The following is a 12,498-nucleotide window of genomic DNA, read 5'->3' on the forward strand; positions in this document are numbered from 1 at the left end:
TAATAAGGTCTACTTCTAAGACTACATCAAGCTGAGTTTGGTCACCTACGCTTGCATAACATGTCCAAAACATGTTTAGTAATTGACTATATATTAAAAATCTCATGTTGCGCACAAGCCACTGCACCACCCTTAAAACCCTTGAAAATACATTTTTTGTTATTTTTTCCTTTTGCGTATAATTATCTGATAAATGCTGCAGTTTGAATAAGATTTTAAATTACCAAGACTCTCCAACTCAGCTCATAGTATTTAACTAATGTATTTCACTTTTGTTATCCATAGGATGCAAACATCTATCATCTCCGAAGGCAACCCAAGACTATAAACCAGTTTCTGAATCTTATAATAAGAATCAGCAGACACATTGTCTTCCAGCAAATACTCTTTAAACAAGTCCGTCCATTCGTTCATGCAACTTTCATGTAGATTGTGATCAGTTTTAATATTCATCATTCTAGCAGCTAACGACAATTTAGAGAGACCTTCTCTACAACCACTGTAAAGTGGTTGATTCGCCGCGTTTAACATTTCGTAAAACTTTTTTGCATCTATATTAGGTTCTTCATCTTCATCATGAGCTACAAATGCATCAGCTACCATATCATGAACCCTATCATAATCTACCATCTCCTCCTGATGGTAACTATGTTCATTATGCAAATGATGATCAACCGGTTCTTTTTCCTGAAAATTGCTATTACTACTACTAGCTTCATTCTGATCATAATTACTTTGTTAATAGTATTCCTTACACTGGCAATTGTGTAATAAATGTCAACCTTGTCTGAAATGATTTAGAGTTGTGGTTAAGTCGAAGTCGGTAAATAATTATGCAATCAACCAGTTTATGCGTCCAATTTTCCAACCACACCAGACTAAAACCAACAACATTCAAGTAACCACGGCCATTGTTGTACCCAACCTAAAACAAAAGCTGGTTGAATCATGTTACAAGTTAGAATGCCAGTTACGTTAAGTTTCAGAACAGTAGAAAACATGAACATAGATATTGAACCTACACTACAAGAAAACAGCGATATTCTGACGGACATTCCGACGGAAAATGAAATCCTCGGAATATCTCGAGGAATTTCCGAGGAAATTCCGAGGAAACACAAAATTGGGTTTCCTCGGAATTTCCTCGGAATATACCGACGGGATTCCGAGGAAACTACAGTCCGTCGGAATATTCCGAGGAAATTCCGAGGAAAACTCTGTTCCTCGGAAAAAACCGATGAATTCCGAGGAAATATTATAGCCGTTGGAGAGCCGTTGGGGGATTTTACAAAATTCCGAGGAAATTCCGACGAACTAGTTTTGTCCGTCGGAATTCCGTCGGAATTTCCTCGGTATGTCGGCAGGATTTAAACTATAAATACAAGCACTCCTCTTCCTCTTCATTCACTTCATATCTTCATCCTCCCTCTTACTCTATTTACACACGAATTTGATTCATAAAAAATATGTCTTCTTCAAATTATTTTCGTTCTTGGATCGATCGACCTCATTTGGATCCGAACACGAGATTGCTTACGGAAGAATACCAACGAGGTATAACTGAATTCATGGGGTTAGTTCACCGACAACCGGAAGCAAAAACAGGTATGTTAAGATGTCCTTGCTCTAATTGTAAAAATAGAAAGGTTATTAAAGAGTGGGATGTTTGGACTCATCTATATTTGAGTGGGTTTACACGAAGTTACAAAATTTGGTATCATCATGGGGAAACTGATTATGAACATGGTAGTACTAGTGAACCTCAGCCAGCGGTTAGATTAGAAGAACCAATTAGAACGGATGTAGATTATGGTGTAGGTACTGAGCAGATGGTAAATGATCATTTTAGAGGGGAAGATTTACCCAATGCAGAAGCTAGGAGATTTTATGATATGTTGGATGCTGGAAAGCAACCATTGTACGAAGGTTGCAGAGATGGTCATTCAGCTTTATCATCTGCTACAAGATTGATGGGCATTAAAACAGATTATAATTTGGCTGAAGACTGTGTGGATGCGATTGCTGATTTTGTAAAAGGTATTCTACCCGAGGATAATGTAGCTCCTGGTTCATACTACGAGGTTCAGAAACTCGTAGCTGGTCTTGGTTTATCGTATCAGGTAATAGATGTATGCAGCGACAACTGCATGATTTATTGGAGGGTGGATGAACAGCGGGTTACATGCAAATTTTGTGGAAAGCCTCGTTATAAAGATACAATTGGAAGAGTTCCAGTGCCATATAAAAGGATGTGGTATTTACCTTTGACGGAAAGGTTGCAGAGGTTGTATCTGTCTGAACGCACAGCGCAACCAATGAGATGGCATGCGGAGCACTCAACAGATGGTGAGATCAGACATCCTTCAGATGCAAAAGCGTGGAAGCATTTCCAATCAAAGTATCCCGACTTTGCGTATGAGAGAAGAAATGTCTACCTTGGATTATGTACTGATGGTTTCAGTCCGTTTGGCAAGAGTGGAAGACAGTATTCTCTATGGCCCGTCATTCTTACACCATACAACCTCCCCCCAAACTTGTGCTTGCGACGAGAGTTTTTGTTTCTCTCGATTCTCGTTCCCGGACCAGAGCATCCTAAGAGATCACTTGATGTGTTTCTTCAGCCACTAATATATGAGTTGCAACAACTATGGGCTCAAGGTGCTGAAACATACGATGTTTCGTGTAAAGAAAACTTTCAAATGCGGGCAGTACTAATGTGGACAATAAGTGATTTTCCAGCATATGGTATGTTGTCTGGATGGACAACGCATGGAAGGCTATCATGTCCATATTGTCAAGATAACACTGATGCTTTCCAACTAAAGCACGGAAGGAAAACGTGTTGGTTTGACTGTCACAGGAGATTCCTACCACCTGATCATCCATATCGTAGGAGTAGGAATTTGTTTACGAAGAACAAGAGGGTGTTTGACAGTCCACCTCCGGAAATTTGTGGGAAAGATTTGAAGATACAACTAAGAGATTTTGGTGCAGAAAGGACGCCAGAAGTCGGTGGACATGAGCGTTTTCCGGTAGATGCTGTTGGAGAACTACATAACTGGCACAAAAAAAGTATTTTCTGGGATCTGCCATACTGGGAGGATCATCTGCTAAGGCATAATTTAGATGTCATGCATATTGAGAAGAACTTTTTTGACAATCTCATGAACACGATCCTTAATGTTCAAGGTAAAACAAAGGATAATTTGAAGTCAAGACTGGATTTAGTCGATATATGTGCTCGTTCAGAACTTCATGTTGATGAGAATGGTAGGGCTCCTTTTCCCATATACCGACTTGATGCAGCGGGAAAAGATGCGTTCTTTGATTGGATTTCAAACGATGTGGAATTTCCAGACGGTTACGCATCAAATTTGCGTAACTGTATCGACAGAAAGGAAGGAAAGTTTACTGGCTTGAAAAGCCACGATTGCCATGTAATGATGCAGCGCCTCCTTCCGTTCGCCTTCAAGGAAATATTACCACGAAATGTTCATGAAGCAATTGCAGGGATAAGTGGTTTCTTCCGCGATTTATGCACGAGATCAGTGACTCTTGAAGGTATTGAAAATTTGAAGACTAACATAGCCGTGATTCAGTGCAACCTTGAGAAGATATTTCCTCCCTCATTTTTTGATGTTATGGAGCATCTTGTTATTCACCTGGCAAGAGAATTGGAACTTGGTGGTCCTGTGCAGTATAGATGGATGTATCTGTATGAGCGGTATATGTTCCATTTGAAGAAGATGGTGAAAAATTTAAGTAGGGTGGAAGGTTCTATAGTCGCACAGATGATCAATGAAGAAACTTCAAACTTTGCCGAGTACTACTTTCCAGCAGAAGTTCAGACCAAAAACAGAAGACCTGCTCGGCATGATGATAGAGGCGAACGGGCAACATATCATGTTACGGTTCCAGACATTTTCACAGACGTTGGACGACTTAGCGGAAAACCAAAGGACCGTCGACTTACTGAGCAGGAGCGCAGTCATTTGCAAACATATTTGCTCACCAACTGCGAAGACGTTCTTCAATATGAGAGGTAAATAAATGAGCTTACAAATTTTTATTTTAACAAGTTGAAATTTAAATCTTAATTAATTACATTATTGTCATCATATACAGGATTTTCATGGCAGAAAAGCGGTTCGAGTATAGATACGCCACAGAGGACGAACTAGAAGAAATGAAGCAGAGAGAATTTACTGGATGGATGTTTACTTATGTGAGTGCTTTAAACAAATTAAAATATATTTTATCACATATTTATACTAATTCACATTTATTGATATAATATATATATATGTGCTATTAATAGGTGTCTGCTGGTTTGGCCAGAGGTGAAACATTTGACGATTGGATACGTGAGATGGTCGTTGGACCAAACTTTGTTGTGAAGTCATATCCGAGATTTTGTACTCGAGGATATGCATTCACAACTCAGAAGAGGAGACGTTCGAGTACGACTTATGATGCTGGCGTTTGTTCTGCATCAGGAGATGATGTATACTACGGACACATACATGAGATTTTGGAAATCAAGTATTTGGGCATGGTTGGATTGCGCTGTACTGTTTTCTATTGTGATTGGCACGACAACACCCCAGATCGAGGTGTGAGAACAGATGCATTTGGTGTTACATCAGTAAATTCGAGGCGAAAGCTGCAATATTATGATCCTTTCATTCTTGCTTCCCAGGCCGATCAGGTAATTAAATGTTAATTATTCAGAATGATTCATCATCATGTGTATTAATTTATAATTTTTCTAAATGTTACAGGTTTGTTATATCAAGTACCCCCGGGTAAGGAACAGAGATGATCCATGGGTTACTGTTACAAGACTCAACCCGAGAGGCCGAGTTCAGGGAAGTTCTGAGCTGGAAGACCCACTACAACCAAGCACATCCGGCAACTGTAGTGCAGCAGAAGATTTAGCTGGAGTTGGCCTTGTAGTCGATTTAACCGACTTTGGAGAGGAAGCCGTCGTTCACGTAGAGGATGAACCAGTAATTGGAGAGTTTCACCAAGATCCAGATTCAGATTCATCTGGTGATGATGACTCGGAAACAGACTACCATTGAACTTATTTTTTTTTTTTTTTAAGAAATACCGAGGAAATTCCGAGGAACACTTGATATAACCTCTTTCCTTGGATAATAGTTATTTGGTTTATCTAGCAAGGCAAAGCTGAATACGAATTAAAAGCTACACAAAACACAACCAAATAAAACAAAGAAACCATGTAAAAGAAATACGAACTCATAATTAAGAAACCTAAAAAAAAACTCAGTTCAAAATTAACAGAAAATAAGACCATAAAACGTTAGAATAGAAAAGAAAATAAAATAGCCGGTGATAGCTCCTACTCCTCGTCTCCTGCTCCAGATGTTCCTGCATCGTTGGGTCTCTTGGACCTCTTTCTTACCATGTGTGTACCACTCGAACCCGAACCAGAGCTGGATGGAGAGTTGTCCCGATGAACTACATCATCCTTTTGGCAACGACACGGCCTGATACGTGAAATGGCAGCCCAGATCTTGTGTAGCATGTCGTTGTTTGTCTTTATGCTCTGATCTCTCCAATGTTGTTGCTGGCGCGAAGTGGCGTTCGGTGGAAGCTCTTGCAGCTTGTACTGGCTGGAGTCTGATGGGAGTAGCTGATGGGGTTGTGAATCATCTGGAATGGCTTGTGCAGCCTCATCTTGTCCTTCTTCATCAACCACGCCCTTGCCTTTGGTCTGATATTTTGGCGTGAAGAAGGATGGCTTGTCTACTAGTGCGGTAGCAGGGGGTAGAAACTCAACTGCAGCCTCTGAAAGTAGAGCAGTCAGGCCGATCTGAGGCAGGTGGCAGTAGAGTGTTTTCTTCGCTCGGTCCTGGAATACGTAGACGTAAGGACCATCCCGATCGATCCTCGAGTGGGGACCAGCTATGAACTCCTTACTTACTAGAGAAATGACATCCAGGTAGTTCCAAGCAATGTTGTTCGATCTGTCCAGTGCTACCTGGTGGTTCTCACAGTCTACACCCACATGTCTAAGGATCCGAGTAATCACTGCACCAAATCCACATGCATTGCTCTTGGATTTGGTTACTTTCCCCTTGTATCCTGCTAAGTTTGCGGCCAGCACCGCTCCCATGTTGAAGGCAGTAGCAGGTGGGAATGTAGAGTTTCCAAATGCCGGTAGCAAATGCCTCACACCTTGGTACAGGAGGCACAACTCCCATTGCGTGACTGATGCGGCTGTGGTTGTCCCGTATAGCAATGAGCCAATGAGGCGTGTCGCATATCTCAGTACTGGGCTCCGGATAAGTGACTCCTTTGCCTGAGAAGATCTATAAACCCCTGTGCCAATCGTTTCCCAGAAGTTCAACAGCTCTGAAGTCCAATAAAGACCATATGTCCTCTCCCCCGCACTCAATCCAAATAGTCCGCAGAGGTCTGTGAAAGATACCTCATAGTATACTTTCTGCACTACGAATGCCAGAAAACCTTCCTGATGGCTATCATCGGGACGGGTGACGTATGCGGATGCTATGAACTGGCGTACCAACTCCGGATAAGTGGGTTCCTTGAGGTTGCATAGTTGGCCTAGACCCATGTTCTGGAACAGTCCTTCAATGTCTGCTTTGATTCCCAATATTGTCATCGTCTCAGGACATGCTAGTTGTGTAGCCGGAACGGCTACCTTCTTCATGTTGTTGTAGTGGGTGGTATCAGACTTATCCCACTTCTTTGGCCTTTGCTTCTCCAGCTGTGACGAACCCGCTTCTTGTGTGTTTTTCTTTGCTGATGTTTTCGTGCGCTTCATTCTCTACAAAATAGAATCATTGCTCTCAACATGGTTATAATCAATTAAGAAGGCAAAGCTGAACATGAAAATGAAAAGCAAATCGAGTTGTGATAAAAAAAAACGAAATTGAAAAAAATTCTCTATCCCTAAATCATCTCAAATCATGTTCCAAACTCGTTGATCACAGACAATTGTGTTCTATTCCATGTTTAAACATCTGTTTCATGCATATTTGATCAAGGAATCAACACGGAAATAAGAAATTCACAAAACCCAAAAAATTGCTCAAGAACACGATTTCAGAATGTGGAGATTCGCGGAGTATACCTGTCTTAGGGTGAAGACGAGTGTAGGAATCAGGTAGAGCTCGAAAAATCAAGTGGAATAGAGCCCAAAATTGTTCAAATCGGATGATTATAGAGAGAGAAAGGGGGGGGGCGAATTATAGGGGAAATCGGAGGGGATGAGAGTTCTAAGGTTTAGATCCAAAAAAGGTCGGGTTTTGCCTTATAATTCTGTTTTCCGAACACGCATCGATCGATGCGTTTTGTTTCTATAACGCATCGATCGATCACATTCTTACGGCCCGGGCCATCTTGGTAATCGATCGATGCGTTTTTGTTCTATAACGCATCGATCGATGCGTTTTTAAAAAAACATACAAGATTTTCCGAGGAAATTCCGAGGAACAATTCAGATTGTCGATCGATCGATGGGATACTCTCATCGATCGATCACAATCTTACGGCCCGGTCCATCCTAGTAATCGATCGATGCGTTTGTGTTCTATAACGCATCGATCGATGCATTTTTAAAAAAACATACAAGATTTTCCGACGAAATTCCGAGGAACAATTCAGATTGTCGATAGATCGATGGGTTACTCTCATCGATCGATCACAATCTTACGGCCCCGTAAATCCTAGTAATCGATCGATGCGTTTTTGTTCTATAACGCATCGATCGATGCATTTTTAAAAAAACATACAAGATTTTCCGATGAAATTCCGAGGAACAATTCAGATTGTCGATAGATCGATGGGTTAATCTCATCGATCGATCACAATCTTACGGCCCGGTCCATCCTAGTAATCGATCGATGCGTTTTTGTTCTATAACGCATCGATCGATGCATTTTTAAAAAAACATACAAGATTTTCCGAGGAAATTCCGAGGAACAATTCAGATTGTCGATAGATCGATGGGATACTCTCATCGATCGATCACAATCTTACGGCCCGGGCCATCTTAGTAATCGATCGATTTGTTTTTGTTCAAAAACGCATCGATCGATGCGTTTTTTTAAAAAAATTACGTTTTGAAACCCCAAACACTAGTTCGTCGGAATTTCCTCGGAATATTCCGAGGAAATTTCGAGGAAGAAGAGGGTTTCGTCGGAGTTCCCTCGGAATAATCCGAGGAAATTCCGAGGAAATAGGGTTTTTAAACCGAAAACAACGTTTTGCCGTTTGAATAACACCTATATAACCCTTATTAAGTGTCTTACGTTCATTATGAAGTCAAAAATTTGTTCCTTACCGTATAATTAACACTTTTCCGATTGTATGAACGAAATCTCGCAACATAAGAGAAACACTTATACCTTTTAACGAACGGTAAAGGGAATACTTTCAATTAGTTTTGAAATTTGTTATTTCATGGTTTATGCTCATGTATACAAAGAATCCTCAATGGTATGCATTACAATTGTATAAGAAATGAAATACGGCAAAAAAAATTGATGTTTTGAAACCCCAAACACTAGTTCCTCGGTATTTCCTCGGAATATTCCGAGGAAATTCCGACGGATATTTTACTATCTGTCGGAATTTCCTCGGAATATTTTCATTTTACCGGGCAAATATTTCGCGAAAATTGAAATTAGAATTCCGACGGAATTCCGACGGATAATGTCCGTCGGACCCTAGGTTTTATAACCACGAGCCCCTTCTTCTTCCCCATTTCTCTCTTCTTCCTCTGCGCGACTCCTCTCTTTCTCTCCGGCGATTTCCCCCTGAAATCCGACGATATCTCCGGCGATCTCCCTCTTCTCTTACACAAATCATGTAAGGACCCTATCCCACTCTCTTAGGTTCTATTTGTTAGGTTTTTGTGTAGTTTTGATAGATTTTTGTTAGGGTGATTGGTTAGGATTGTGATTTGGTTGTATAATAGGTTTAGAATTGTGATTTGGTTGAATAATTTGTTTTGTTGAATTGATTTAGAATTTTTTTATAATTTTTTTATTTTTTGTATTTATAAAATCAATTTTTGTATATAAAATCGATTTTTGTATTTTACAAAACGATTTTTCTATATAAATTCGATTTTTTGGATTTTACAAAAAAAAATTTCTATATAAATTCGATTTTTTGGATTTTACAAAACATTTTAATTATTAAACAATTTTTATTTATTAAAACTATTTTTGTTTATTAGAACTATTTTTATATATTTATTAAAAAAATTTAATATATATAAATCTTTTTCTGTGATTAAATTATTTGGGATTTTTTTTTAATAAAAAAAATTAATTTATATATTTCTGTATTTATTAAATATATTTTTTTAATTTACAGGTCTCATGATGATCAGACCCGGCCTCGACAGCGTCGTGGTCGTGGTGGTACGGGGAGCCAGTCTCGGGATTCCAGCCATTTTCAGGATTCCCCTTCGCCCCACAGCTCCAACCATACATCTCCCTCTGCTGCACCCGCTCATGCTCCTCTCGCTCCCGCTGCTGCATCCGCTCCTGTTCCTCCGGGTCCTCCGGGAGTGATGAGGGTTGCGGAGTTGGTTCAACAGCCCGGTCGTGACCATCTTCCGTATCTCACTCCGTATCCACATGGACGGGGTCAAACATGGTAATTAAACATTTTTTTTTCTTTAAATTTGGATTCATTATTAACCGTTTGTTCTTTTAATAAGGTTCAACCGATCCGGGAACGGGATCAGCGCATGGATCAACCGTATGATGTACTCGGCCCTCGACAGTGGACATCCGACTTTCACTCACTTCCCAACCGACAAGCAGGTTCTGTGGTTTCGTCAGTTTGCGGTAAGTATTCTAATTTTTTACTTATATTTTTAATCTTTAATATAAATTTTCTACTAATTGTGTTTTTTTTTCAGCAAGAGTTCAACTGGAATTCCGATGAGACGCTCTTTATCTATCACCACTTCGTCCATAAAGTAATGGACAACTATGGGAAGCAGATCCACGAGTGGAAGAAGAAGTGGGAAATCAATAAGGTTCGATTTAATTTATTAAACAATTTTTTAATTTATTAAACTATTTTTTAATTTATTAAACTTTTTCTTTTTTTTTAATTAAAAGGTCCCAAAGTCGATGAACGATACGGTCTGGAAGGAGTTGTGTGCGCATTGGGATAAGGAGGAGACGAAAGAAACTTCTTCCACCAACTCCACCAACCGCAGGAGCGACCGTAAAGGGAAGGGCATCTACAAGCATAACTTGGGTGCTCAATCTATTGCCACTCTCGGAGATCGCATGGTAAGTTCAACCGCTTTTTCTTCAATTATTTGAGTTTCAGAATTTAAATTTATTGTGCATTTCTTCTAATTTCTAATGTTTCTTTAATTTTATGTTTTTTTTCAAGGCGGAAGAAAATGATGGCGAGCCGGTCGATGATCTCGCCCTAATGAGGAGGGCGTATACCAACAAGAAGACCGGCCAGATTGATGACGGTCTTGTGAGGGACGTGGTCGACCTGGTCCAAACTCAGGTGGTAGACGAAGTGTCTCAGCTTCAAACCGAGGATGACGCTTCGACGGCTTCGACCAACTTGTCCCGGTTTCGAATCAACGAAATCGTTGAATCCGTAAGTTCTTTTTTTTTAAAGTTCAATTCATTTATTTCTTGGTTTAAATTTCTAAATTTGGCTTTTTTCTATTCAGTCGGTTCCAAAGAAGAAGGGACGTTTGTTCGGTTTGGGTCGTCGCACCCGGTCGGTTCCTCCTTCTTCTGCACCACCGCCCTTTGTTGATCCAGAAGTACTTACGGCTCAGTTGAAGGACAAAGATGATCGAATATCTTTGTTGGAGACCCAGATGGCGGCTCAACAGGCGGGCTATGAGGCACAGAGGAGGCTGAACCAGCAAATGATGGAGATGATGCAGAGGATGTACCCGAACGAGGTGTTCCCGGACGTGCCAGACCCGTAGTTTTTTTTTCCCCAATCTCGGAATGTTTTATTTTTATTTGTGAAACTTTGAATATTAATTAGTATGATTTCAATTTTACTTTTAATTTCATATTTTCGAATTTAAATTTCAGAAATTTTATTTTTTCAAAAAAATTAATATTTTTTACATTTCGAGGAAATTAATTATATTTTTCACTACATCGATCGATGCGTTTTTGAACAAAAACGCATCGATCGATCCGTTTTTTTTTAAAAAATATAGCGAGGGACATTTCCCTCGGAATTTTCCGAGGGACAACTCCCTCGGAAAATTCCGAGGAACGGATCCCTCGGAATATACCGAGGGAACAGTTCCTCGGAATAAACCGAGGAAAAAGTCCGTCGGTATACTCCTATCGATCGATGTATATATGTCCAAACACGCATCGATCGATGAACTTCCGAGGAATTATCCCGACGAAGTTCTACCTCGGTATATTCCGAGGACTTTTCCGACAAACAAGGGATCCTCGGAATTTCCTCGGAAATTTATTTCCTCGGAATTCCGTCGGAAAATTCCGAGGGATTTCAGAGGAAAAAAGAAATTCCGAGGAATTATTTCCGACGACGTATTTCGTCGGAATTGCGTCGGAATAACGATATTCCGACGAAATTCCGACGATTTTTTCCCTCAGAATCCTTGATGTTTTCTTGTAGTGCTAAGATATAGACAAACTTTAAATTAAAAATACTTCGGTTTCGTTGGATAACATTTTTTAAAAAGAATACTCTTACGTTCGAATCCTAGGCGATGCAATTTCTACATCAAGAGGTCTGAGTTTCAATTTCTGGAGAAGACAAATTATGCAGAAAAATTAGAGAAAATGCTTAAAAGAAATCTTCAGCATGGTGCAAGAAGTACCATCATGAATAGATCTCATATAGCGGCTCAGGGTGTGCAATCAGACGTGAATCCTCATAATGCAGGTAAAATTGTAGGCGGTAATATTGTCTAAGTAATGTTTCTCATAGTTTATAATAGCATATTAACCCGACAAAAAAAAGACTGATGCTTATTCAAAATGCATCACACTTCAACATAGATTTTGAAATTTATTACAAAATCTCTTTCATCTAAGCCACTTCAAACAAAGTAATATACAACTGTCGCTGACCTAAATATGATAAATTTGCGGGGAAAAAGATGAAGAAGATAATGAATGATATTTAAAATAAATTGTCTGCATTCAGGTAGGAAAAATTAAAATACACAAAACAAATAAATCATTTTTTTTTATTAATCGCATACTATAAAAATGTGACTCAAACAATATTTGACATAAAAAAACAATCCAAATTTATTTATTATTAATTAGTGAATAATTCAACGTCAGTAGTTAAAGAACAATATATTCCGTAACTTAATAGTTCATTTTTATTGCACCATAAAACTAAACCTAAAACATGGAATGCAACATAAAAAAGCAAAAAATTATGACTATAATTGTTAATATCGCAGTAACTGCCATTTGAAAAAAAAATTATATTATATCTTCA

At 39.3% G+C, this 12,498-nt stretch overlaps 1 protein-coding gene across 1 annotated transcript; it reads left to right on the top strand.

Annotated features, from left to right (window-relative positions):
* The first annotated feature begins 9,574 nt into the window (after positions 1-9,574).
* LOC125587011 lies at positions 9,575-11,645 on the top strand. The gene is made up of 7 exons (XM_048757077.1): positions 9,575-9,660; positions 9,725-9,854; positions 9,929-10,048; positions 10,134-10,310; positions 10,417-10,638; positions 10,715-10,977; positions 11,255-11,645. The coding sequence occupies exons 1-7, from the start codon at positions 9,575-9,577 to the stop codon at positions 11,643-11,645; spliced, it is 1,389 nt and encodes a 462-aa protein (XP_048613034.1).
* The last annotated feature ends 853 nt before the right edge of the window (positions 11,646-12,498 follow it).

Source organism: Brassica napus, chromosome C5 (assembly GCF_020379485.1).
Source record: "Brassica napus cultivar Da-Ae chromosome C5, Da-Ae, whole genome shotgun sequence".
In the NCBI taxonomy this organism is placed as follows: domain Eukaryota; kingdom Viridiplantae; phylum Streptophyta; class Magnoliopsida; order Brassicales; family Brassicaceae; genus Brassica; species Brassica napus.

Coding starts and splice junctions, on each gene's coding strand:
- LOC125587011 (XM_048757077.1), top strand. CDS start 9,575: ATGAGGGTTGCGGAGTTGGTTCAACAGCCCGGTCGTGACCATCTTCCG. Junction 10,049..10,133: donor AGAAGTGGGAAATCAATAAG/GTTCGATTTAAT, acceptor TTTAATTAAAAG/GTCCCAAAGTCGATGAACGA. Junction 10,639..10,714: donor TCAACGAAATCGTTGAATCC/GTAAGTTCTTTT, acceptor TTTTCTATTCAG/TCGGTTCCAAAGAAGAAGGG.